The sequence below is a fragment of the Vulpes vulpes genome, chromosome X (genome assembly GCF_048418805.1).
Source record: "Vulpes vulpes isolate BD-2025 chromosome X, VulVul3, whole genome shotgun sequence".
Taxonomy (NCBI): domain Eukaryota; kingdom Metazoa; phylum Chordata; class Mammalia; order Carnivora; family Canidae; genus Vulpes; species Vulpes vulpes.
The window spans coordinates 41,883,319-41,907,167 of record NC_132796.1 but is presented as its reverse complement, the minus strand read 5'-3'; the positions used below and the strand labels follow the sequence as shown (position 1 = coordinate 41,907,167).

Sequence of the window (23,849 nt, the reverse complement as noted above, 5' to 3'; positions counted from 1 at the left end):
CATTACACCTTGGACCTGTTGGCCAGGGGTGTGGCGTTCTTTACTTACTTAAGGTTAAAAGGCTCTCTCCAGGTTTTGTAATAGCTCGTCCTTTATTACAAATGCAACTCAGCTATATATTGTCAGTTGATCCCCTCCCTCCAAAGTATCCGGTTCAGGATATCAGCCCCCTCTTGGGACCACTGAACTGCCCCCCGTTTCTTTCCAGGGCAGGTTAGATGGAGTCCCTCAAACAGGCAGTGGGCAGGGGGAGATTTACAATTGATCATCACAGTCCTCTTACAAGTATTGATGCTTAAATCGGTATCCCAGGGGAGCTGAAAAGTCTTCAGGATGGGATGGAGTGGGGCTGTGCCTCATGTGAATCCTCAGAAGGTGGAGATGAGAAGCATTTTCTGGGATTTAGTGTGAGTGGGGCATGTCCTCCCCAAACTTGTTCTGGTGAGCAACGTTCTTCACATCTAGGAGAGCCTGAGGAGGCGAGAGAGGGTGGGGAGGAGAGTGAGGACCCCTCAGCCAGGAGGTTGTCCCACACCAGTCCTCAACCACCCTTCTCCTGGACTGTCCTGTCCTACATGCAGAAGGGTCCTCACTCTCCCTTTACCCAAGCACAGAAGGTCTGTGTGAGGGTGTGTGTGCGCGCGTGTTAGAGGCTCTGCCCAGGACCCACCTGGTGGTGGACATAGGCCTCACAGTTGTAACACCAGGTGGATAGGTCGACATAGCTGAGGACCAGCGGGTGTCCTGAGTCTTCGTGGTGGTGGAGCATATGAGCACTGATGTAACGACCGCAGTATACCTGAAGTTGGGAAGTGAGGATTGAGTGGGGATCAGTACCCATCGGCAGTCTGCTCCCAGCCAACCTCCACTCCAACCCCTTCTTCTGCTGCCTACCTGATAGCAAGAGAGACACACCCAGTTCTCCTGGAGCACTCCACAGTCCTGACAAGGTTGGGTCACGTCGAGGCCTGACTCAGGGATGGGGCACACTGCCACCAAATGGGGACACCAGGGCAGCGGTGTCACAGCATAAAGCACGACCTGGAATGGATGAAACTGAGTGAGCTAGGGACTCCATCTCCCCATCCCATGTCCCTCCACCACATTTTCCTAGCTGGAGGCTGGAACGGGCAAGAGACAGAAGCCACAGTCTTCTCCCTGGTGCCTGAGCTCACCTGGTCAGTGTCAGCATGGTCCCCACAGCTCTCATTCAGCACAGAATCATCCACGTCCTGACCTCCAGCTGCCTCTCCTAGTAGCCCCTCCTCTTCTGGGATCTGAGATTCTGGTGCCTTCTGGATGCAGAGGTAAGAGATGTATCTGAGAGGCCAGATTCTTGCCCCTTCTTCCCCCTAACTGGGTGTGGTAGGTCTTACCTCAGCCTTGTTGTTTAGTTCCAAGGTCCTGAGATTCTCAATCAGTTTACTGGGGGATATCTGGGGTGTGGGTCCTTGCACAGGTGAGGTTGGGGGAGTCTGGTTATCAGTACATGAGGTTTGGATCACTTCAGCTCCCCCCACAGCTTCCTCTGAGGTGGTCTGGCCTGGTGTGGTTCCTTCTGTGGCTGCCTCTGGGATGGTCTGGTCCAGAGTGGTTTCCCCTGTGGTAGCCTCCAAGGACTGGTCCTGATTGAGCTCCACCACAGCAGTCTCTGACTTAGCTTGCCTGGGAGTGGACTCTTCCATGGATGATGCTGAGGGACCCTTCTCTGTGTCTATGTCCAGAATGTTCCCTTCTGGTGTGGTCATCCTCTCAGCTGACCCAGGGTTGGCTGGTTGGGTCACTTTCTTGGTGATCAACTCAGAAGTAGAGGGTCCCTCCTTGTCTTCGACCTCTGGAACCACAGGAGGGAGATCCTTGAGTGTGAGTGCTCTCTCCTATCCTGCCCCTGATCCCTGCTCTCTCATGAGCCCCATCACCCCCAGTTCCCCACGTCTGCTCACTCATGACTCGCAAGCTGCGCCAGTATCTGCGATGGATTTGGATGGTCTCGGTGATGGAGGCCAGGGCCCCCGATAGTGGGGGCCGCGACAGGGTTAGCGGTGGTGGTGGGTCCCCAAGGAGGGAACGGGTGCAGGCAGCCATGGACTCTGAGATGGATGTCAGGTTATAGCCACCCTTTGTTAAGAAAAAGTGGAGGAAAAGTATGATGGAGGGTCCCCGTGGAATCTGGGAGGCAAGATGTTCTGCCTTCCAATCCCCCTCCAGGGCCCTGCAAGTCTGGAGGGTGAAGACAAATGAGTAGAACACACATCTGTCAGATGGGCAGCATCCACCAAGTCAGATGGGCTGCTGAGGGAGATCAATTATGATGTAAAGTGCAAGATAATAATTACCATGATGACAGTAGCACTGAGCGTAATGTTAGTAACAGCAAATATTCCTCAAGTGCCTTCTGGGTGCCAGACCCTATATTGAGCATTTTATGTGTTATCAAATCACTTAATCCTTACCATCACATGTGCCCAGTCTGTAGGGAAACCCCCTTTGCTCAACATCCTATAGGAATCCCAGTCTCTGCTCTTTCTACAAAGAAACTGAGGCTCAGTGTGGTAAGATAATGTGTCTGAGTCCCACAGCGGGTTACAGGCAGTGCTCAGGTCGGGAGCTGGGCTACCTGATGGGAGAGTCCAAGTTCTTCACCACTTCCCTGCCCTGCCACAAGTGGTCCTGGGCACCCTGTGGGACCTTAGAGCAGCTAATTAATCTCTGAGTGACTGTCCTTATCTGCTCAGTAGTGAAAAATAGCAGCATGTAAGGTGGCCCGAGAGGGTTCAACTAGCACATGTAACTCACGACAATTAGAAACTACTTATACAGCACTTAGCACACACCAGGCACTGTTTTGTGAGTAGCCAGCCCCATCTTACAGTTGAGGAAACTGAGGCACGGGGGGGGGGGGTGGCACAGGGGCACTGAGTGACTCACAAAAGGTCAGTGAGTTAACTTTGTCTCGGGAGATTTCTTGAGATAGCTCAACTAATGGTAAAGGATTTAGACGCCAGAGTGAGTAAGGCTGCTTGGGTTCAAGCCCTGGCTCTGCCATCATCAGATGTGTGGAGGTGGGCTAGTCACTACACCTCTCTGTGCCTCAGTTTTCCTGATCATGAGGGAGGAAGATGACAAGGTCAGCAGACTCTACCTTGGAAGGCTGTTTTGGCAAGTGAGCGGGTTAATATTACACATGAAGAGCTGGGAGGAGCGCATGGCAAATGCCAAGCACTCAGTTAAAGCTATTAAGCTGGTGTTATTGACACTGGGTGTCTACCAGCAATCCCAGGTGGGGACACTCAAAGCAGATTTTGGCAAGCTGCCCCCGAGTGTTACAGCTAGCCAGCAGAGAGGGCAGGACTTCAAGCCTTCCAAACCATCCTCCCACCGTGGGAAGAGAGGCTAAGAGAATTACCTCCAGGATTAGGACAACACGGCCATTGGCGAGGCCCATCAGCAGGTGGGTGAGGTGGGCATAGCCCTCCGGCGACACCTGGCAGCCCCCCAGCGGGTCCCCCCGTGCAGCGTCAAAGCCAGCTGAGACCAGCACCAGTTCTGGGTTAAACTGAACCAGGAGAGAAGAGATATGGGGGCATGAGTGTGGTGGCCTGGGTAGCTAGTAGGGGAGGGTGACCGAGACACACAGAGATGCCAGTCAGAGAAAGATGGAGGACTGCAGACTGGGGGACACAGGACCAGAGCCCTGAAAATAGGAAGGGGAGGGGAGGACGTGGAGACACAGGGCAGGCAGAATCAGGGTCACAGAGACAGAGACATGGAGACAGATCAACAGGGATGTGGACACACCAAACATAGACTGAGAGACATGACGCAACAGAGACTGGGAGACAGTTCTGGAAATGGACAGATGGGGACACAAAGAGTCATAAGGCAGAAACATGAAATGTGGAGATTCAGACGTCAGGAGATGGTGACATGGGACATACATGCACAACACAGGGATTTATACACAGTACCAAAGGGAGGTGCACATATACTTCCATCACAGAAAGTGACAATATAAGTGCCACAGGCAGAAAATGGTCACATGCCCACACATATGAGACGGTAGCACATAGACTGAACTGACATTGTGCTAATCACACACACATACACAACAGTACCTCACAGACGGGATGGTAAGCCACATCCACCCCTACACAGACACAGTCCTACATGTGCCATTACCCAAATCACCACACACACACACTGCACACAGAGAAAGCAGTCATCTATAGCCACACACTCACGCAGTGTCAGGCAAAGATACACAGGCTATTGCCAGCCAGACACACAAGCAGCTGTGGCAGACAGGCAGAGGGGGATGTCACACATACTCTCACACATGCTGAAAGCCACGCACCAGCTGTCACAGAGAGAGCAGTGCATGGTAACATCCAGTGTTACAGCCACCAGAGAGCAAAACGGTGGTGGCCAAGAGCCATTTGTGCAGCCACACACACACACACACACACACACACACACACTCAAACTCCTCCCTGCCTTGCATGTGCAATTCCACAGAGATGGCACTCACACAGGGCCACCTCATATGCATCCAAAGAAGTCCACCACCACATACCCGGAAGTCCCTTATGATTACAGGACCGCAGGGAAGGCGGTCACATAGAGCCACTCTGCAGAGGCAGAAATATGCCAGGGCCATCGCAGAGTCACGCCCCCCCCCCCCCACAGCCATCACTACAGCCACCCACAGGATCAGTCACTCACTACAGCTATCCCACAGGATCAGTCATCTGGAAGTCAGACACATGCAGGCCCACTGTCACCCACACAGTCACTGCCACATGCATCCCATACTATACCTCGTAGGCAATAGGAAGCACCAGACGATGCCAGGCAGCCAGGTAGTCGGCGTCACCCACGCGGGGCCCATTCCAGGCCACGTTGACAGTGAAGCCAGTGCCTGCGGCCTGGCCTACCTGGCTGCTGGCACCCTCATCCCCCATGGGAAAGAAGGTGCCGTGATCATACCGATGCAGGGAAATGTAGAGCACGCTGCCGGGGTGGGAAGGGGGCGACCATGGCTGGTTAGTGGCCCCCGGCACCCCTGAGGCATGCCCCGGCCCCTGCCCCAGCCCCTCACCTGGGGTCTTCCTCAAATATGTGCTGAGTTCCATTACCATGATGGACATCCCAGTCCACTATCAGGATCCTGGGGAGGGAAGGGCTCCTTAGTGACCTGGGACACTGGCCCCCTGAGAGAGGATAGGGGCTTGAACCCCAGGGTCTGTCTGCAGGGGCATTTATTGCTGGCGGCAAAACTCTGGGTCCCGGGGGAAAGCAGTGGGTGGCAGGCTTGCGGGTCCTATCAGAGTAAGGATGAAGGCCAGAGACTCGGTCCTGAGGTCTTCACTATGAGCCCAAGCAAGTGCTTGGGGCTGGAACCACCCCCCCAAAACCCCTGTATGGGTAAATGTGGGGAGCTGGATACTGGGTCTTCTGAAGTAAGCACTGGGGGCCTGGACCTTGAAATCTGTCAGGATGGCCATCAGGGGCCAGAAATGAGGGAGCAGGGAGACACTGGGTGCCACAATCTGGGGGTCCTATCCGGTTAAGTACTACAAGGCTAGATCCTTGGTCCTTTTTTGGGGAAGTACTGGGCAAAAGTACACTTGGGTGTTTCTGGGTAAGTCCTAGTAGCAGTCTGCACCACTGGCCCAGTGAGTAAGCACTGGGCTGGTGGGAGGGGTGGGGGTAATGGAGCCCAGGGAGCCCTCACCGCAGCGCATGCCCACTGATGGCCTGGGCATGGCGAGCAGCCACAGCCACAGAGTTGAAAAAGCAGAAACCACAAGCGGCATCCCGCTCTGCGTGGTGTCCTGGGGGACGCACCACAGCAGCACCATTCAAAACCTGGGGGGAGGAGCAGGAAGCAAAGATTAGACCACCTGCCCTCGCTGCTTTCTCTCTCCTTTATTCCCTTTATTCTCTTCTTCCGTCATTGCCACTACCCCCCGCTGCTAGGCGCCCCCAGCCTATAATCCCCATCCCCCCACTGCACTTGCCAGTAAGCAAGGCCTCTGGGGAGCAGGGGTCTTCCTTCCTGTGCGCCTCAAGGCCCAGCCCCACACCTCTTTCCATCCCCCCTACCCCTCCCAAGACCCCCCCAACACACACACACACAGTGTGTAGGAGGTACCTCTCTGGCTAGTACAGCCTCCACCAGGCGGCACACAGAGCCAGTGGCCAGCTGCGCACAGGCAAAGGTGCTGGGGCAGATGTAGATGGAGTCAAAGTTGGAGCCCTCGCGGTGCAGCTCTCGGGTTTTCATCTTCTCGGTTGCTCGCAGACGGCCCACATACTCGGCACTGGAGGCACAGACGGGGGACAGTCGGGTGCTTCCATCCCCTCCACCAGGGCAGTAGTGGGGGGGTGGAGGGAGGTCTGACCTGTGGCAGGTAAGCAGCTCAGCGTCCGTGGCAGGACGTGTGGGCAAGGTAAGGCAGCGCCCTGCAAGGCCCAGCTCTTCCAAACGGCGCATGATCCGAAAGACTCGCTGAGGCATCTCTGGGTGATGGCTGGGTTTGGGGTGGGGGTGGGCAAGGAACAGAGACAGGGCTTAGTGCTTCAGAAAGGGGGGAGGAATGTCCCTGTCTATTTAGCCAGTGGCCCTCCAACTGCATACTTGTCCCACAAGTTGTAGTGACCCATCATCCGCTGGTCATAGACCAGCCCTGTGCGAGCCTGCAGCATGGGCCACGTCAGAACTGGGAGCACTGAGGGCTGCCACGGTCTCTCCTCTTCCTTCTCCACCTTTTCCTCCTCCAGGATGTCCTCCTCCAGGGCCTCAGCTGTAAAGGGAGGCCACGTTTACTCTACTCCCCCAACCTCAGATCCCTGTAATGCTCTGGAACTCAGTTTACCCAAACATAAAAGAGGTGAGAGGCCTGAAACCAGGGTCCAGGGCGAGAGAAGGCCTGACGCTCCCCTACCAGGAAAAGTCATGCAGGGTCTGGGAGAGTCTCTCCCAAGGGCTCATTTCATGCTTGACTCCCCACCTAGCCCCCTCCCTGCCTCCTACCTGATCTCACAAGGACCTCCCAGAAGGGCTCCAGGGCTTCCAGGGCGCAGAAGAGTGACGCCTGGGCACTAGAGGGCAGGGGAGGGGAAATGTGATCAGATGGCCAGTGGGCGGGCAGTACGGGTCCCACTTTTCTCCTCCTCCACCCTCCACTAGGGTGCTCACCTTGGGCAGGGGGCACTGGGAGACTCCAGGATGGGGCAGGGGTCTCCCAGAAGGGTGTGGAGTGAGGCGCTGACACCCTCAGCCAGGGCGCGGAGGTTGTAGCCGCCCTGGGAAAGGAGTGTGTGTGGGGGGGATCAGGAAAGAGCCACGCATTATGAAGGAATAACAGCAGTAATGCTACTAGGGTGCTGACTACACAGCAAGCAACAAGGAAAATGAAGGCTGACTTCCATTTCGTTCACCAAACAGTGCAGGGAGGCAATCACCACAGTTATGATGCCCATTTTGCACAAGGCAAGTGGGGGTACAAGTAAGTTCAGTGACTTAGATGAGGTGGTCCAGCTAGTAAGCAGAAGGGCTGGGACAAACTCCTGCCTAACCTGAAAGCTTTGTTCTAATGTCCTCCTGGATGGATCCATAGACAGGCTGAGACTTGAAGGGAGTCACTCACCTCCAGAGACAGGATCAGCTTGCCTCCTGCCAGACCCATGAGCAGGTGGGTTAGCTGAGCGAACCCTGCCGGAGTGGCGGCCATCTCACCCTGGGTGGGGGTAGGGGGGTGGGGGATGTGTGTGGAGGATCAGCCTGGCTCGATGCAGCCCCCTTCTGCCCACGTACCATCCCAGGCAGCCCACCTTACCTTGGGGTCCCCTTGGAGGGCATCAAATCCAGCGGCCACCAGGACCAGCTGGGGCTGGAACTGAGGGGGAAAGGGACTACATGAGGCCACTTGCCCTCACGGCCCATCCCTCAACATTGTTCCTGTCCCAACACACCCCAGACCCCCAGGACCTCAAGGGCGACTGGCAGAAGGAGGCGCAGGAAAGCAGCAATGTAGTCAGCATCTCGCATCCCCACCTGCAGACAAAGCAGCACAATGGGGACATTCTGCCCTCTGCCCCGAAACCGGCTGAAGGGCAGGGTGGGGCCTGACTTTGGGGGTGTAGGGCGGGCAGACGCTGACCTGGTTCCAAGGCACATTGATGGTATATCCCTGGCCTTGGCCAAAACCTATGGTGGACCAGTTAGAGGCCTTCAGGTGGGGCCAGAACCGACCCTGCTCATAGCGGTGGATGGAGAAATAGAGGACGCTAGAGGCAGGGAGGGGGAAAAAAAGGTGGGGGGCAGTTGAGAGTCAATGCCCCCAGACACCCCAACCCACAGCACCCAGCTGACTTGGCCACTCATTCATTCTCTCATCCATTTCCCCACTAACTCAACTCTCACATCCATTCATTCTATTTAGTCGCCAACTTATCCATCCTTCCATTCACGAATGTTCCTGTTTCTCCAACACTTCACTCATTCGTGCACTTGCTCTCTCACTGGCAAAAACACAGGTATCCTCTGCCTTTCTTTCTCTGTCTCTCATGAATAAATAAATATAATTTTTTTTAAAAAAAAAGGACCTCAGGGGGTGATCCCAGCGTCCTGGGATCAAGTCCCACATAGGGCTCCCTGCAGGGAACCTGCTTTTACCTCTGTGTATGTCTCTGCCTCTCTGTCTCCCATGAATAAATAAATAAAATCTTAAAAGAAAAAAACCCACTTGGTACTCTCCTCAGTGCTAGCTTGGGAGACCCTGACAGCGATGGGATCAAAATCATTACCAGCCTGCCCTATGGGCTCCCGTGACCAAGGTGGTGACAAGCAGGACAGATTCTGTGATGTTGGAGACCCAAGGGAGGCATACAGCTCTTAGCTGGCAGGAGCCAGCTAACATGGAAAAGAAGAGCAGGCAAGGCTGGAGAGCCTAGTGCTTCCCCTGAAGGATGTGGGGAACCTTGAGGGCTAGGGCTTAGGGGGCATGGAGTTTGTTTCTGTATATGCGTGGTTCAGCTGAAGTGGGGGTGGTGGCTGAGGCTTCCTGAGGCCAGTGAAGGGGCCCTTCCTTCTCTCCAGTACCTTACAGGTCACCTCTACTACTTGTATTTTGTAGGTGAGACACTGAGCACTCAGGGCAGTGAGGACAGAGGATACACCAGAGAGACACAGAACAGACCCTGAAAAGGCACGAAGGTCTATGTTCTGATAGAAAGCCCAGCAGGAGGCTGTAGGAGGGCTTAATTCTGATGGGGGCAATCAAAATGAATAATCTTGGGATCCCTGGGTGGCGCAGCGGTTTGGCGCCTGCCTTTGGCCCAGGGCGTGATCCTGGAGACCCAGGATAGAATCCCATGTCGGGCTCCCAGTGCATGGAGCCTGCTTCTCCCTCTGCCTGTGTCTCTGCCTCTCTCTCTCTCTCTCTCTCTCTCTCTCTGTGACTATCATAAATAAAATAAATTAAAAAAAGAAATTATTAAAAAAAATGAATAATCTTTCCTCCATCCATCCATCTGTTAACTCCCTGTCTTGTTTAAGAATTTTTTAAAAACTTTTTAAAGATTTTATTTATTTATTCATGACAGACACACAGAGAGGCAGAGACACAGGCAGAGGGAGGAGCAGGCTCCATGCAGGGAGCCCGATGTGGGATCCCAGGTCTCCAGGATCAGGCCCTGGGCTGAAGGCAGTGCTAAACCGCTGGGCCATCGGGGCTGCCCCTGTTTAAGAATTTAAGGCAACAGTTTTTATCTTTCTTCAGAGAAATGCAAGGAATAGCAGTAAGCAATGAATCTAAACCAACCTAGTCACATTTTAAAAAGTGCTGATAATGTGGTAGTGAAAATGGATGCAACTGATATAGAAAGATTCTTGAAATCGAAGAAAACACCTTGGAATCGAGCAATGAAATCCATGCAAAAGTTCTGATCTTGAGTAGGTGAGAGATAACTGTTTTACTTAAAAAATATATATTTTATTTATTTGACAGAGAGAGAGAGAGAGACAGACAGATTACAAGCAGGGGGAGCAGCAGAGGGAGAAGCAGACTCCCCACCAAGCAGGGAGCCTGACTTGGGGGCTCGATCCCAGGACCCTGGGATCATGACCTGAGCCAAAGGCAGATTGCCTAGCCGACTGAGCCTCCCAGGGGCCCGACTGTTTTACTTTTGACTTTGATAAATATCAGTTCTAAACTTTTTTTTAAAGTAAGTTAACCAGTAGAAAAAGAGAAAACCACAGTGTAATATAAAGATGATCATCAGGGAAAGAAAAGAATAAAGAAAATAGTGGAGGAGGGATCCCTGGGTGGCGCAGCAGTTTGGCGCCTGCCTTTGGCCCAGGGCGCGATCTTGGAGACCCCAGATCGAATCCCACGTCGGGCTCCCAGGGCATGGAGCCTGCTTCTCCCTCTGCCTGTGTCTCTGCCTCTCTCTCTCTCTCTGTGACTATCATAAATAAATAAAAATCAAAAAAAAAAAAAAAAGAAAGAAAAAAGAAAATAGTGGAAGAAAGCCAAACTCATGACAGCCACCAGAACCAGCAGAATGAACACCCAAGGAAACAAAGCAAACAGCAGGAGGGTTTTTTTTTTTTTTTTTTTGCTTGCTTGTTTGTTTAAAGATTTATTTATTTTAATTTGGGAGAGAAAGAGTATGAGTGGGGAGAGGGGCAGGGGAGAGGGAGAGAGAGAGAGAGAGAATCTCAAGCAGCATGGAGCCCAACACAGCGCTCTATCCCGGGACCTGACATCATGACCTGAGCTGAAACCAAGAGTTGGATGCTTAACTGAGTCACCCAGGCACCCCAGCAGGAGGTTTTAAAATAAGTTCCACTGATTTCTAATAAAAGAATGGTGGACTGATAGCACAGGTTTACCTCCTTGCTCTCCCACAATCCCAGTCAAAAGACAGTAAAAGGAAGTTTAAACAAGGATCATCTCAGAAAGATGGAGACAATTAGAGACTTCAACAAATCCCTGGGAAATAGTCTTTGAGACTCCAAGGGCCTCACGGAGCCCTCTCTCATGCTGAGCAGATCACGGAGGGAACCCAAGATGACCTGAGGTTTCCCTTCTGGAGAAATCAAGTACATATCCAGGTCAAAGTACACAAAATCAATTCTGAGTAGCCAATTCACTGAATGACCAATTCACTAGATTTTCTTGTTCTCTTAACTACTTAGCCTTAGTTTACCTGTTTTTATCATCTTCATAGTAGTACTTTAAGGCTTGATCAATTTGTCTCCACCCAGGACCCTGCTGATGGAGTTAAGAGCCCAAGGGATGGGGAGCTAGGAGATTGAAGGGCATGGATAAATGTGTGCTTTTTTTCCCCCCAATTATACATTCTTATTTATGAGAAAGAATGCATTGAATATATTTACAATTCTTCATATCTGTGCATATTGTCAATAACATATCCACAAAAGAACACAGCTGTAGCCTCCAATGCATTTATTAAAACAAAAAGAATGATGAATGAAGTTAGGGAATTCTTGTTTGCTTAGAGACAATATACGATGGTAAATTTTTTTTAATTTAAAATACATCCTCTATGTTTTAGAGAGATATTCTAGAATATTTACAGAAAAAAAATGATACGGTAATCTGGGATTAACTTAAAAATATTACAGAAGGATGGCAGTAATAAAAAAAAAGAAGAATGGCAGTGATGGCAGGTACAAATGAAATCAGATTGGCCAACTGAGTTGATAATTGTTGAAGCATTCAAGAAGCCAGAAACAGACAAAATAACACAGGAGAAAGAGATTAATAAAGATAAAAACAAAAACAATAATTAAGTATAAAAAATAAATGCTAGGGGTGCCTGAGTGGCTCAGCTAGTTGAGTGTCTGACTCTTGTTTTGGCTCAGGTCATGATTTCAGGGTCATGGGATAGAGCCCTGCATAGGACTCTGTGCAGCGCTGATTCTGCTTGAGTTTCTCTCCCTCTGCCCCTACCCTCACTCTTTCTCTTGTTCTCTCTCAAAATAAATAAATCTTAAAAAAAATAAACATGGGGTACCTGGGTGGTTCAGTTGGTTTAGCATCTGCCTTTGGCTCAGGTCATGATCCTATGGTCCTGGGATCGAGTCCCATGTCTGGCTCCCTGCTCAGTGGGGAGTCTGCTTCTCTCTCTCCCTCTGCCATTCCCCCTGCTTGTACTTACTTTCTCTCTCAAATAAATAAAATCTTTAAAAAAAACCCAAACCCCACTAGAACAGTGGATGGCCAAAAAAGCCAAAAGTTAGATTTGAAAAAATTAGTACAACTGACAAATGTTCAGCAAGACAGACGGTAAAAAAAAGAGATGCCATCACAAGAAGAGTCCCCCTCCCCCTTTTCCTGGCATTTGGCAGGACCCCATCTGATGCATGGCTTCCTGTCCATGCTCCCTAAGGTTAAGATCTGTCAGTGGACATGACATTTCCTGCCCCCACCCTGGGGAAACAATTTTGAGGAAACAGACTGGTATGCACTCCAGAAAAGCAGCCCCAGGACAGCCACCTTCAGCAGCATTTTTCAATATGAATGCCAAATAAGAACTGCTAGACATTTGAGGCAAACTGAGGAAAACTTAGAGCACTTCTAATTACTCCTCTCTAAAAACAAGCTGAGGAATGAGAGGATGCAGAAACAGGGAGGAAGAAAGTGCTTTTGAAGATGAAAACAATGTCTAAATATGTAATTCAATGGAAGAGCTTCAAGATATAATATAGTTGAGGAAATCTCCCAGGACACAGAGCAAAATGAAGGAGAAAACACGAGAGAGGGACACCTGGGTGGCTCAGTGGTTTACCGTCTGTCTTCGGCTCAGGGCGTGATCCCAGGGTCTGGGATCAAGTCCCACATCAGGCTCCTTGTGGGGAGTCTGCTTCCCCTCTGCCTGTGTCTCTCATGAATAAATAAATAAAATCTTTAAAAAAAGAGAATACAAGAGACCAGACAGAATACAGTAGAATACAGGAGCACCTGGGTGGCTTACTCAGTTAAGCATCTGCCTTTGGCTCGGGTCATGATCCCAGGATCCTGGAATTGAGCCCCACACTCGGCTCCCTGCTCAGCAGGAGTCTGCTCATCACTCTGTCCCTCACCTCACTCATGCTCTCTTGCTCTTTCTCTGTCTCTCAAATAAATAAATAAATAAATCTTTCTTAAAAAGACTCTTAAGAAGAAAGCATCTGAGGAGGGCAGCCCTGGTGGCGCAGTGGTTTAGCGCCGCCTGCAGCCTGGAGCGTGGTCCTGGAGACCCGGGATCGAGTCCCACATCAGGCTCCCTGCATGGAACCTGCTTCTCCCTCTGCCTGTGTCTCTGTCTCTCTCTCTCCCTCTCCGTGTGTGTTTCACATTAATAAATAAATAAAATCTAAAAAAAAAATTAAAAAAAGACTATCCTTTAAAAAAAAAAGCATCTGAGGATTTAAGAAAGGCATGAGTCTTCAGATGTAAAATGTCTACTCCCTGCTAAGAGGAATGAAGGGGCGGGCCGGGATGAAAGTTCAGAACACACGGATAGAAAGAAGAAAGTGGTATCTTTGGAGAGGGAAATGGATTACTCAGGAAGAAATAAAAGTCAGACACCTGTCAGCAACTTTGAATGCTACATAATAATAAAGCAATGTTCAGAGAACTGCCAACCTAGATTAAATGATAGGCCATGGGAACTTGGGATCTGTGGGGGAAAAAGGGGATTCTATGCAGTTGATTTGATAGAAGGCTGAATAAAACAACACTTAGTGTCCCTACTGACGAGGACTTGCTCAATCACTTTCCACAGGAAGGGTAAGCTGGTGCCACATTTTAGGAGGGAAGTCTGGCAGGAGACCCCAGATTTGAAAGCCCATTGACCCTCTGACCCAGCAATCCACACTTGGAAATTCATCCTATACGTGTACAAAGGAGGAATGCAAAGTTACATCTTTCTAAATTACAGATTTTAAGATAATATAAAATGATATATTTTCATTGTAGAACTGTCTGTTATAGCAAAAACTGGAAAGCACCATAAATGTCCGAGGGTTAAATGACCAGAGATACAGCTATACAACGGGATACTGAACGCTCCTTGCAAAGACCAAGGTGTTCTTTAGAGGCACTAATGTGGAGAGGTGCCCAGGACACGTTGTTAAATGCAAAAAGCAAATTGCCGAAGAACACAGAAAGCAACATCCCATTAGGGGGTGCATTAATGACCATACTAAATATTCATCCATCTAAAGAAAAAATTCTGTAAGAATATAACTGACACTATCAATAAGTTATTTGGAAGTGGCAGGAATTCCAGGAGACTCACTGCTTTAGACATTTCTGTATTGCTCAATTATCTTTTCTTTTTTTAAAATCCTGCTAGAATTTTTAAAAAAGACTTTATTTATTTTACAGAAAAAAAAGTATAAGCATAGTAGTATGCAGAGGGAGAAGGAGAAGCAGGCTTCCCACTGAGCAAGGAGCCCGACATGGGGCTTGATCCCAGGATCCTGGGATCATGACCTGGGCCTAAGGCAGACACCTTACCGACTGAGCCACTTAAGTGCCCCAATGTTGTTCAATTTCATTAAATATTTTGCAGTAGTCAGAATCAGAAAAATAAACCCGTAATTTGAAGTTCACTCCAGCTCCTAGGGAAACTTGTGAACAAGATCTTCAAACATCTGTGGGCTCAAATCTCATCTCTCCCACTACTCTGTATGACCATGTGAGCTGTAAGCCTCAGTTCCCCCATCTGTAAAATGGGGAAGCCAGTGGACCCTGCCTCACAGTGAAATTAAGCAAGAAAGAAGGCAATGCAGAGACCTGCACAGAACTGGGTTCTAAGGTGGGCCTGATGAATGTGAATGCCTTCCGTTCCTGCCTAGGCTCCTTCTGGCTGGGCCTGTAAGGATGCGGGGGTGGCTGGAAGTCTAGCATCTAAGGCAGCACTCAGGGCATACCTGGGGTCCTGGTCAAAGGTAAACTGTGTTCCTTGACCATGGTGTACGTCCCAATCCACGATAAGGACCCTGTGAGGATGACAGAGGTGGGGTACTATGTAAGAGGATCAAGGTGCATCTGGCAGAAGGGCCCAGACCAGGATACCCTACCCTGTGCCACCCCCACCACCCCCGCCCCCCTGCTTGCTGCTGACCTCTCAATGTTATGCTTCTGTTGAGCGTAGCGGGCAGCCACGGCCACATGGTTGAACATGCAATACCCATCCATAAGGCTGTGCTGGGCGTGGTGTCCAGGAGGCCTGGGCAGGACAGGGAAGGCCACAGATTGGGGGTGGGGGTCCTCCTCTACAGAGGCAGACCCTCCCCTGTGTTCCAATTCTAGACCACCAACTCCTCTGGTTGCAAATCTGTCAGGAACTGAGTACCTGGGGCCCCCAGACCTTCACCTCATCTACTGCTCTCTACCCAAAGGAAATTGCATAATGTTCGTTAAAGTTATCAAAGTGTAATGCTCCCTTTGGCAGCACATATACTAAAATGTAGGCAGAGGGAGAGGATTAGCATGGCCACTGTGCAAGGGTGACGCAAAAATTTGTAAAGTGTTCCATGTTTTTTTCACTATATTGTATACCTTAAACTAATATAACACTGCATGTTAACTATACTGAAATTAAAATTTTTAAAATAAGTAAAATAAAAGTAATCAGTGCACACACCCTCACAGCCATTTTGTTCCCGGGGACTTAGCCCACAGCCCACAAAATATAAAGGGTGAAATAACAATGTTTCTAAATGGATAATGGTATTTGCTATCACATGTTTTGGAAACAGCAAATGACTGGGGAGAACCAAAATGCCCATTTCTAGGGGGCTGGTTAACTTCCTGTGCATTTGCACAGTGGCGTTCTACACAGATCTAAGGCATGCACTGTTCGAGAAAAGCTTTCCAAGACCTAGAAGTGAAAAATGCATGGTACGGAAGGGAGCATGTTGAGTGCTACCACCTTTTGTGGCTAAAAAAAAGGGGGAGGAGAAAGGCTGTATCTTCTGCATTTCATCAATTTTGGGATGCCAACAATGTGAAGATGTACAGTGATTTCACATGCCAACAACAAAACAGAAAACACTGCTAAATGAATTCTAAGACGCCACTGTTTGCAAGATGAGTCTGGTTTTCAAGATGGTAAAATACAGATTTCAGCATTGATAAAATATGGCATTTACTCCATGAATAAACACAGAATGTTTCTGGGTACACACATGAGTCATTGGTTACAATGGCTACCTCCAGGAGAGAAAGCAGGTCTCTGAGGGATGAGGGTAGGAGATTTTTTTGGTATCCCCTCTTGTATCTTTTGACTCTTGAACCATATGAATATACCACCCATACCAATACATTTTACATTCGAGAGAAGAAATTTTTTAAAACATAAAACAGCCAAATGCTGGTGGGTCCTACCTGACAATGGCCATGCCATTCCGGATCTCATTCCTCAGGACTGCATCCACCAGCCTAAGGACAGAGCCTGAGGCCAGGCAGGCACAAGTATAGGAGTTCTGAAAAGACAGTGGGGATCCAGAGAGGGAGTAAGGGAGAGAGCAGCCCTGTCCACTCCACTACTCCTCCCCAGGATGTGGTGGGCATGGGGATGGGAAACCCTAGGATTGCCACCACCCTCTGCTCTTACAGTTCTTATCCATACCGGATGCAGATAAACTGAGTCATAGGTGTCAGCTAGGATGCGGAGCTCTCCCTCATTCATGTACTGGGTCGTCTCCATCAGATCAATGTATTCTAGGCTGGGGACACAGACAGGAGATGAGATTCAAGGATTTGCCTCCCTCCTGGGCCTGAGTCAGGGCTGTCCCTTCTGAGCCCTGGTCAAGACAGGCCCCCTCAACTGTCAATCTGAGGGATCAGCTGGGATACAGGACATGTTTCCTGATTCTTCCCCAGCCAGCCTCATTTCCAGTAATATCCCTTGCTCTCTGCTCTAGCCAGAATAAATCCTACCCCCAGGCCATTGGCCATACTGTTGTAGCTGTCTGTACCTCCCTTCTCTCAGCTTTCCTCTTCATCTGACTCGCTCTTTCTCAGCTCAGACAGCCCCTCTGCCAAGCTAGCTCTCCTTGAATCACATCACACCAGGGCCCTCACTCTGGGTTCCTGCAGCCCATGGAGGAACCTCTAATCACTCTCCACATGTCCATCCTCTGTTTACACACTAGGTTGTAATACCAACAGCCTATTGTGGGCTGATGACATGGCAGACACCACTCTAAGCACTCAACACATCCCGGAGCCTCCTGAGGAACTTCTGTTTACAAGTGCCCGTGTGATAGGCGAGGACGCTCAGATTCAGAGACTCAGCAACTTGCCCAAGGCCACAAGGCCTAGGACATTCCTTCCCAGAGAACGCGGCCTGCCCTGGTTGGCCCAGGGTGGCCTCCTCCCCACCGCTACAAGGCCCTGAAGCCTTCACCTGTGAACCAACATCAGCTCCTCCTTTTCAGCAAACCGAGCCTGGAGAGACACAAGGAATAAAGGGCTAAGGCATTGGCCGCACCCAGGCTCTGCCAGCTCCTGCCCACCACCCAGGGTGTCAGCTGAGGGACTCACCTGGAAGTACACGCAGCGGTCCAGGAGGCCATCCTGGATCAGTTGTTCCTTGATGGCATGGAGCCGCTCAGGGCCCTCAGGAAAGCTGGGTTGACAAGACATACAGTTACACACACATACACACACAGACTCTCTCTTCCCCCTCTAAAATGCAATCTTCCCGGAGGCAGGGGTTCTGTTTGTTTTGTCTACCACGGCATCCCTAGCTCCTCAGGAGATGGCAGACATGTATTCGAGAATGAAATCTTTTGCCATCATGAGTCTTCTGTTGGGAGAGGGGACATACACACATAAGTGTGATAAATGAGCAAACCATGATATAGACTAGGAAGGCCTCCAACAGCAGGTGTGGGGGAAGGGGAGCAGACAAAGACCTCTTGGAGCAAGTCTCCTTGAGATGGGAATGTTAACTGGGCGAGGAGAAGGTGGAAATGAGTTTCTGGAAGAGGGGGCCAGCCAGGGTAAAGACCCGAGCTGACAGAGTGCCTGGCGATGCTGGAGGAACAGCAGGGGGACCAGTGTGGGTGAAATGAAGCTACGCAAGTGACTGGCTGATGAGGTCACTGAAGTGGTGTGGAGCCAGATCACGTGGTACGTTATAGGCCAGAATGAAGAATCTGGACTTTACCTTGAGGGCAATGGTATACCCTTGAAGGATTCTAAAAAAGAGAATAGGACTCTAACTAATGTAATGCAGTATGTCAACTATACTTCAGTTAAAAAGTAATTAAAAAGAGAGAGAGAACATCATCTCATACGTATTTTGGTTTTCTTTGGCTGCCATGTGGAGAACAGACAGCAGGGTGAGGGTGAAAGCAGGCAGCCAAGGAGAAGGCCTCGGCCAAGTCTAGGTAAGTGATGGTGGTGGTGGCAGTGGAGGTGGTAAGGAGAGGTCAGATACTGAATACATTTCCAACACAGAGCCAAAAGAATTACAACATGTGTGAGCAAATGGGAGGTATAAATTCTTGCATTTCTGCATGAAATATCCTTTCTTCAAGGAAGCCTTCTGTGAACCCCGGAATGCTAGTCTAGGGTCCTCTATCAAACACTCTTGAATCCCCTGGTCTGGGGTTATCCTTCGTTAAATACTTCACACTGCTGTTGGCTGTTTAATGATCTGCTCTCCTACTCAACTAACAGCTCCTAGAGAAGGGGCCCTGTCTGTCTGGTCTGACATGTCTGTATCACCAACTCCTGGAACACAGTGCATACTCAGGAGGTGTTGGCCAAATGAAAAGAATCTTTTCAAGCCTAAGCCTCCCCACTTGAAATCATCTGCTGCCAGTCTCCAGGCTAGCATAAGAATGGCTTCGTTCTTGCTAATGGGCTCTAAGGGCATTTATTTTTGTGGTTAGGGTACCGTCTGGAGGAGCCAGCCTCACCTGTCATCCCAGAGGCAGTGGAATTCATTTAGTTGCTCATCAAACACCAATCCAGTGCCACAAAGTGTCTTGGCCTCAAGGTTCAGATCCTGCAGGGAGAAAAAAGGGGAGAAACCGATCCACTTTGGGCCCGAGTCAGAAGGAACACACACTGTCCAGGAGGGAGAACCACAGGATTCTGATTGTCACAGGAAGCTAAATCCATTGAGCCCAGGCCACTCTCACCAGCCCTTGCAGGCCCACGATTAGGTCTTGCTCTGCTGCTTGGCTGAGCTTCTTCATTCTGCCTTTCTTCTTTACCTCTGCTAGACTAGGGCTGGAGTGGCGTAAGGCACCCTTCTTAACACCTCGCTTCTGCCAAACAGAGAAGGGTCAGATTCCAGGGCACGGCCTACTGCTCCTCCCCCCCATCAGGCAGGTTTGGGGCCTCACCGAGGTGACGCTGGAGTCGTGGGGCGGCGAATGGGGGTTATGCCTACTCCTTCGCTGCCTGGTTGTGGTGGAATCCTGGCCGGTGGAGGTCATGGTCGGGGAGACTTCACCCCTGACGCGGCTCTGGGGGGGTGGGGCGGCGGTGACTACGAACAGGCTGCAGTGCCCTGAGGGCCTCCCAGACCCCGCCCCCTATACAGTCTCCATCCCTTCTGCTATCCTACTCCCCACCGCCTTCTAAACTCCACCCCTTTCAAGGCCTTCTACTTCCACTGGGGTGTCCACTCCACCTGGTCCCGCCCATCCCAGTAGGCTCCACCCCTTAACACTATTCTCTCCCCTTTAAAAGTCTTGCCCTTTCGCGGAGCAATAAGTCCCCAGGCTCAGTCCATCCTAGCGCCGGCCCATTCCAGCTAATCACCGCCCTTTCCGCTCCCCCAAATCACATTCCCAGACTCTTTCATTCCTCCAAGCCTCGCCAAGACCCCACCCCTTCACAAATCTGCCCCTTCCAGCTAATCTCCCAGAATAATCACCCACCCTTTCACTCAGCCAGACCCAGACCCCGCTCCGGCCCCGACTCCACCCTTAACGATCCACTTAACTCCACCCCTTATCAGGCTGGACCGGCACCTTCCACTTGGCCAGATCCCGCCCCTAACATTTCAAGGAGCCTCGCTCCTCGGGGAACTGCCCCTTTCCTTCCACCAGATCCCACCCCCTGCTCAAACCCTACCCTCAAGCTCCACCAAATCCCTTCAGCCAGTTTCAGGCCGCCTCCCACCAGTCCCCTCCCCCTTCCCGACCCCGACGCCGACCAATCCCTTCGGCTCCACTCACTGAGCGCAGCCCTTTTTTCAAACTCCGCCCAGGGCTCCCGCCGCCAAATTCCTGGCGACCTGCGGGACGGCGGGTGCTTGAGGCCCTCTTTTCCATTGGGCCTGTCTCTACTGCCCGCCCCGATCCGCCTACGCTGTGCGTCGGTGCTCCGGGCCGCGCCCTTCAGGCGGGCCATACTTCCCGCAAGCTCACAAACGCCGTGGGTGCGTCAGCGCGCAACGCTGGCTGTGCTGCGCCTGCGTGAAGCGTGCGCCGGCGGTTTGAGGTGGTGCTCAGGCTCTAGCCCGCCCCTCCCCCAACCGCCGCTGCCGTCCTGGCTCCCGTGGCCGCTGTCTCTCGATCCTTGTCCGGTCACCTTAGGAGTCCTCCGGACCCGCGCCAGTTGTCCTGTACGATGACTCAAGAGAGCAAACAAGCAAGCGAGGGAATTAGGAAGGGGCGATTTCTTTTCTCCCGGTGGCTTTCTGCGCGGCGCGCTGTGATGACGTAGCGCGGGCGGGCTGGCGGCAGGGCCCCGGAGCGCGGTGGATATTGGAGGATGGCTGGTGGTGGCCAGAATGGGAGTGGTGACGAAGTTAAATGCTGTGAGGTTTTTCCGAGTTAATATTCACTAAGGTGGCCCACAGGAAGCACTCACTAAATGTTAGCTGCTGCTATTCTGCTGGGAATATGGTTGGTAGGATGGAAGGAAGTTTACTGAGTGCAGTCGTGATGATAGCAAGTAATATGTGACAGGCACTGTTGTAAGCCACAATTCTGTGAGGTAGTTCCTATTATTAAGGCTGCTTTGGAGATAAGGAAACTGAGGTTACACGACTTAGCCATGTGACCCTTAGCAAGTTGCTGAACATCTATGTGCTTCGGTTTCTTCATCTGGCAAATGTGATAATAGTGCCCGGGGCTTGAATAGACTCATGGAGAGTTTTTCTTGGACGGCAGTTCTCCCTCCAGCCCTCTCCATTGGGTAACCTCTGCCCCCAAGCTGTAGTGAAAGCGTGTGCCTGGGAAGTAGGGGGAGTTTCACCCGTGTGCCCCTCCAGCTCCCTCACACCCCTTGTCTAGATGTCTAAATATCAGCCCCGCAGGAGGCCGGTTTGTCCTCCTAATCTCCCTCTCTCATTCTTCACCATTTCCTACGGGGCTGTAGGCTGGGGCTGAAGAGATAAGCGGTCTGGGGTTCAGCATGCTGACTAATAGATTGACAGCCCCACCACCCAGTAGCCTGGCCCTATGACCCTTTAGAAAACCCCAGTTCCACCCTTCTCTTTCACTCTTTTGCTACTAGAACATGGTTTTGTTTTGTTTTGTTTTATTTTTTGTCCCAGTGGAAGAGGATCAAGTCCTAAGACCTTTAAACCTCCACATGCACCAAAGAAAACATGATACACACTGAGGAACATTCTGGGGTTGTAGTGCCCTCAGAACAGTAGAGTAGGGAGCACCCGGTAAGACCCACGGCCCATTTTTCTGTATAGTCACAAGACAGATTCCTGAAGAGCAGAGGTCAGTGAACTTTTCTGTAAAGAGCCGGATAGTAAATATTTTAGGCATTGCAGCCCACATAATGGTCTCTGTGGCATATTCTTTCTTTTCCTTTAAAAATGAGACTGGTTGAAGTCTGGCTTTGGCCTAAAGGCTATAACTTTTTGATCCTGCTATAGACTCTCAGTCTTTGGTTTCCTTTATCTGGCTGGGATTCTTTTTACAGGATGAGTGCAGAGTTTCCATGCTTCTTGCGGAAAGGTATTCCTTTTGTGTGAAGACAGGAATTCATGGACAGGGTCAGGTCACTTCTGGTGTTCTACTGGGTTAACTAGTGTTCTTGGACAGAACGAGGACAGGGATTCTTGTAGTTTCTATAGTTTTGTTCCTCTCCTGAACCAAGCAGGGATTTCTTTTTTTTTAAGATTTTTAATTTATTTTTATTTATTTATGATAATCACAGAGAGAGAGAGAGAGGCAGAGACACAGGCAGAGGGAGAAGCAGGCTCCATGCACTGGGAGCCCGACATGGGATTCGATCCCGGGTCTCCAGGATCACGCCCTGGGCCAAAGGCAGGCGCCAAACCGCTGCGCCACCCAGGGATCCCTTTTTAAGATTTTATTTATTCATGACAGACACCGAGAAAGAGAGGCAGAGACACAGGTAGAGGGAGAAGCAGGCTTCGTGCAGGGAGCCCAATGCGGGACTCCATCCCGGGTCCCCAGGATCACACCCTGGGCTGAAGGCGGCGCCAAAATGCTGGGCCACCAGGGCTGCCCCCTAGCAGGGATTTCTATACAGGACAAGACAGTTGTTTCTGGAGAGCTCCAGACTAGGGGTTCCATACAAGTTTAGGATGGGGCTTCTTATGCTGCCTTATGAGTTTCCTACAAAGAGATCAGGTGGTCCAGTTCAGGGTTAGCGCATGTGTTTCTATACAGGTTCAGAGCTGTATTAATGTAGACAGTAGGAACAGGTGTTTGTGTTTAGATTCAATGAAGAAATTGTTATTAATTGGTCTAAAATATGCTAGCTGCTGTAACAAACCCAGAATTGGGGATTAATGAATAAATGTTTATTTCTTGCTCATATAAGTCAATGTGAATATTTATTACTGATCACTCAGGGGCCCAGGCAACTTCCATTTTGTGTCTCTGCTCTCCTCTGAATCCTTGGAGTTCTCACTGTTCAGCTGGTAGATGGGAAAAGAGAGAGTGAGGGATTCTGTGAGAGATTTTTATGGGCTGGGCCTGAAAGTGTATAACATCACTTTGCCCATTCTCCATTGGTCAGAACTCTGTCACATGTCCGTATCTCATTGTAAAAGAGATTGGGAAAGTGAGCTCAGGAAGACAGGTTTGAAGAGCCTATAGCAGTGCCTGCTACAGGATTCTGTAGACCCCACAGAACTTTTCTGTCCAATGTGGCAGCCACTAGCCACAGGCAGGATAGTGGTTCCTGTATAGGGTGCAGGTGGAGTTTCCAGGACAAGGCCAGAGCCAGGGCTGTCAGAGTCACATCAGGGCTACCTATTCAGAGTTGAGTGTTTCCAGAAAGCAAGGTTAGGAGTTCCTATAAAGGATCAGGCCAGAGATTCCCATGAGTTAAGGATTTCTGTTGAGGGATCCCTTGGTGGCGCAGCGGTTTAGCGCCTGCCTTTGGCCCAGGGCACGATCCTGGAGACCCGGGATCGAATCCCGCGTCGGGCTCCCGGTGCATGGAGCCTGCTTCTCCCTCTGCCTGTGTCTCTGCCTCTCTCTCTCTCTCTGTCTGACTATCATAAATAAATAATAAAATAAAATTTAAAAAAAAAGGATTTCTGTTGAGAGGAAAATGTTTTCTACAGAGAGTTCTAGTACAGTTGTAGGCAAGGCTTCCTATAGAGGGTAAAGGCTATGGAGCTAATGCATGGTAAAGATAGGAAGCCTTGTACAGTGCCTAGGAAAGGGATCCTCTGCCAGATGAGGCCATAGGTACCTGTATAAGGTGAAATCTAGGCTTAAAGTAGAGGGTCAGGACAGGCATCCCTGCCACAGGGTCAGGAAGGGGTTTTATTTTCTTCTTCCTTTTTTTTTTTAAAGATTTTATTTATTTATTCATGAGAGACACAGAGAGAGAGAGAGAGAAGCAGAGACA

At 50.4% G+C, this 23,849-nt stretch overlaps 1 protein-coding gene and 1 non-coding gene across 17 annotated transcripts; one reads left to right on the top strand and one right to left on the bottom strand.

Annotated features, from left to right (window-relative positions):
* Positions 1-73: 73 nt before the first annotated feature.
* HDAC6 (histone deacetylase 6) lies at positions 74-20,789 on the bottom strand. Of its 16 annotated transcripts, none has more exons than XM_025982363.2 (29): positions 20,231-20,789; positions 19,391-19,513; positions 19,184-19,312; positions 18,959-19,047; positions 17,574-17,658; positions 17,437-17,477; positions 16,657-16,753; positions 16,413-16,510; positions 15,148-15,252; positions 14,954-15,022; positions 8,166-8,292; positions 7,994-8,059; positions 7,842-7,901; positions 7,653-7,742; positions 7,202-7,308; positions 7,037-7,104; positions 6,641-6,806; positions 6,405-6,533; positions 6,155-6,323; positions 5,735-5,868; positions 5,099-5,167; positions 4,818-5,010; positions 3,407-3,556; positions 1,944-2,118; positions 1,377-1,834; positions 1,176-1,295; positions 895-1,041; positions 671-799; positions 74-471 (listed from the first exon to the last, which is right to left on the bottom strand). In XM_025982363.2, exons 1-29 carry the CDS (start codon positions 20,324-20,326, stop codon positions 403-405), a joined length of 3,558 nt encoding a protein of 1,185 aa, XP_025838148.1. In that variant the 5' UTR covers positions 20,327-20,789; the 3' UTR covers positions 74-402. The 16 variants fall into 16 exon arrangements, with proteins under 16 accessions (XP_025838148.1, XP_025838152.1, XP_072599503.1 ...); XM_025982367.2 differs by having other exon boundaries at positions 20,586-20,774; XM_072743402.1 differs by having other exon boundaries at positions 19,184-19,309; positions 20,586-20,726.
* On the top strand, positions 15,462-15,567 carry LOC112907309 (U6 spliceosomal RNA). The gene has a single exon (XR_003232750.1). It is a non-coding gene; the product is annotated as a U6 spliceosomal RNA (small nuclear RNA).
* Positions 20,790-23,849: the final 3,060 nt, after the last annotated feature.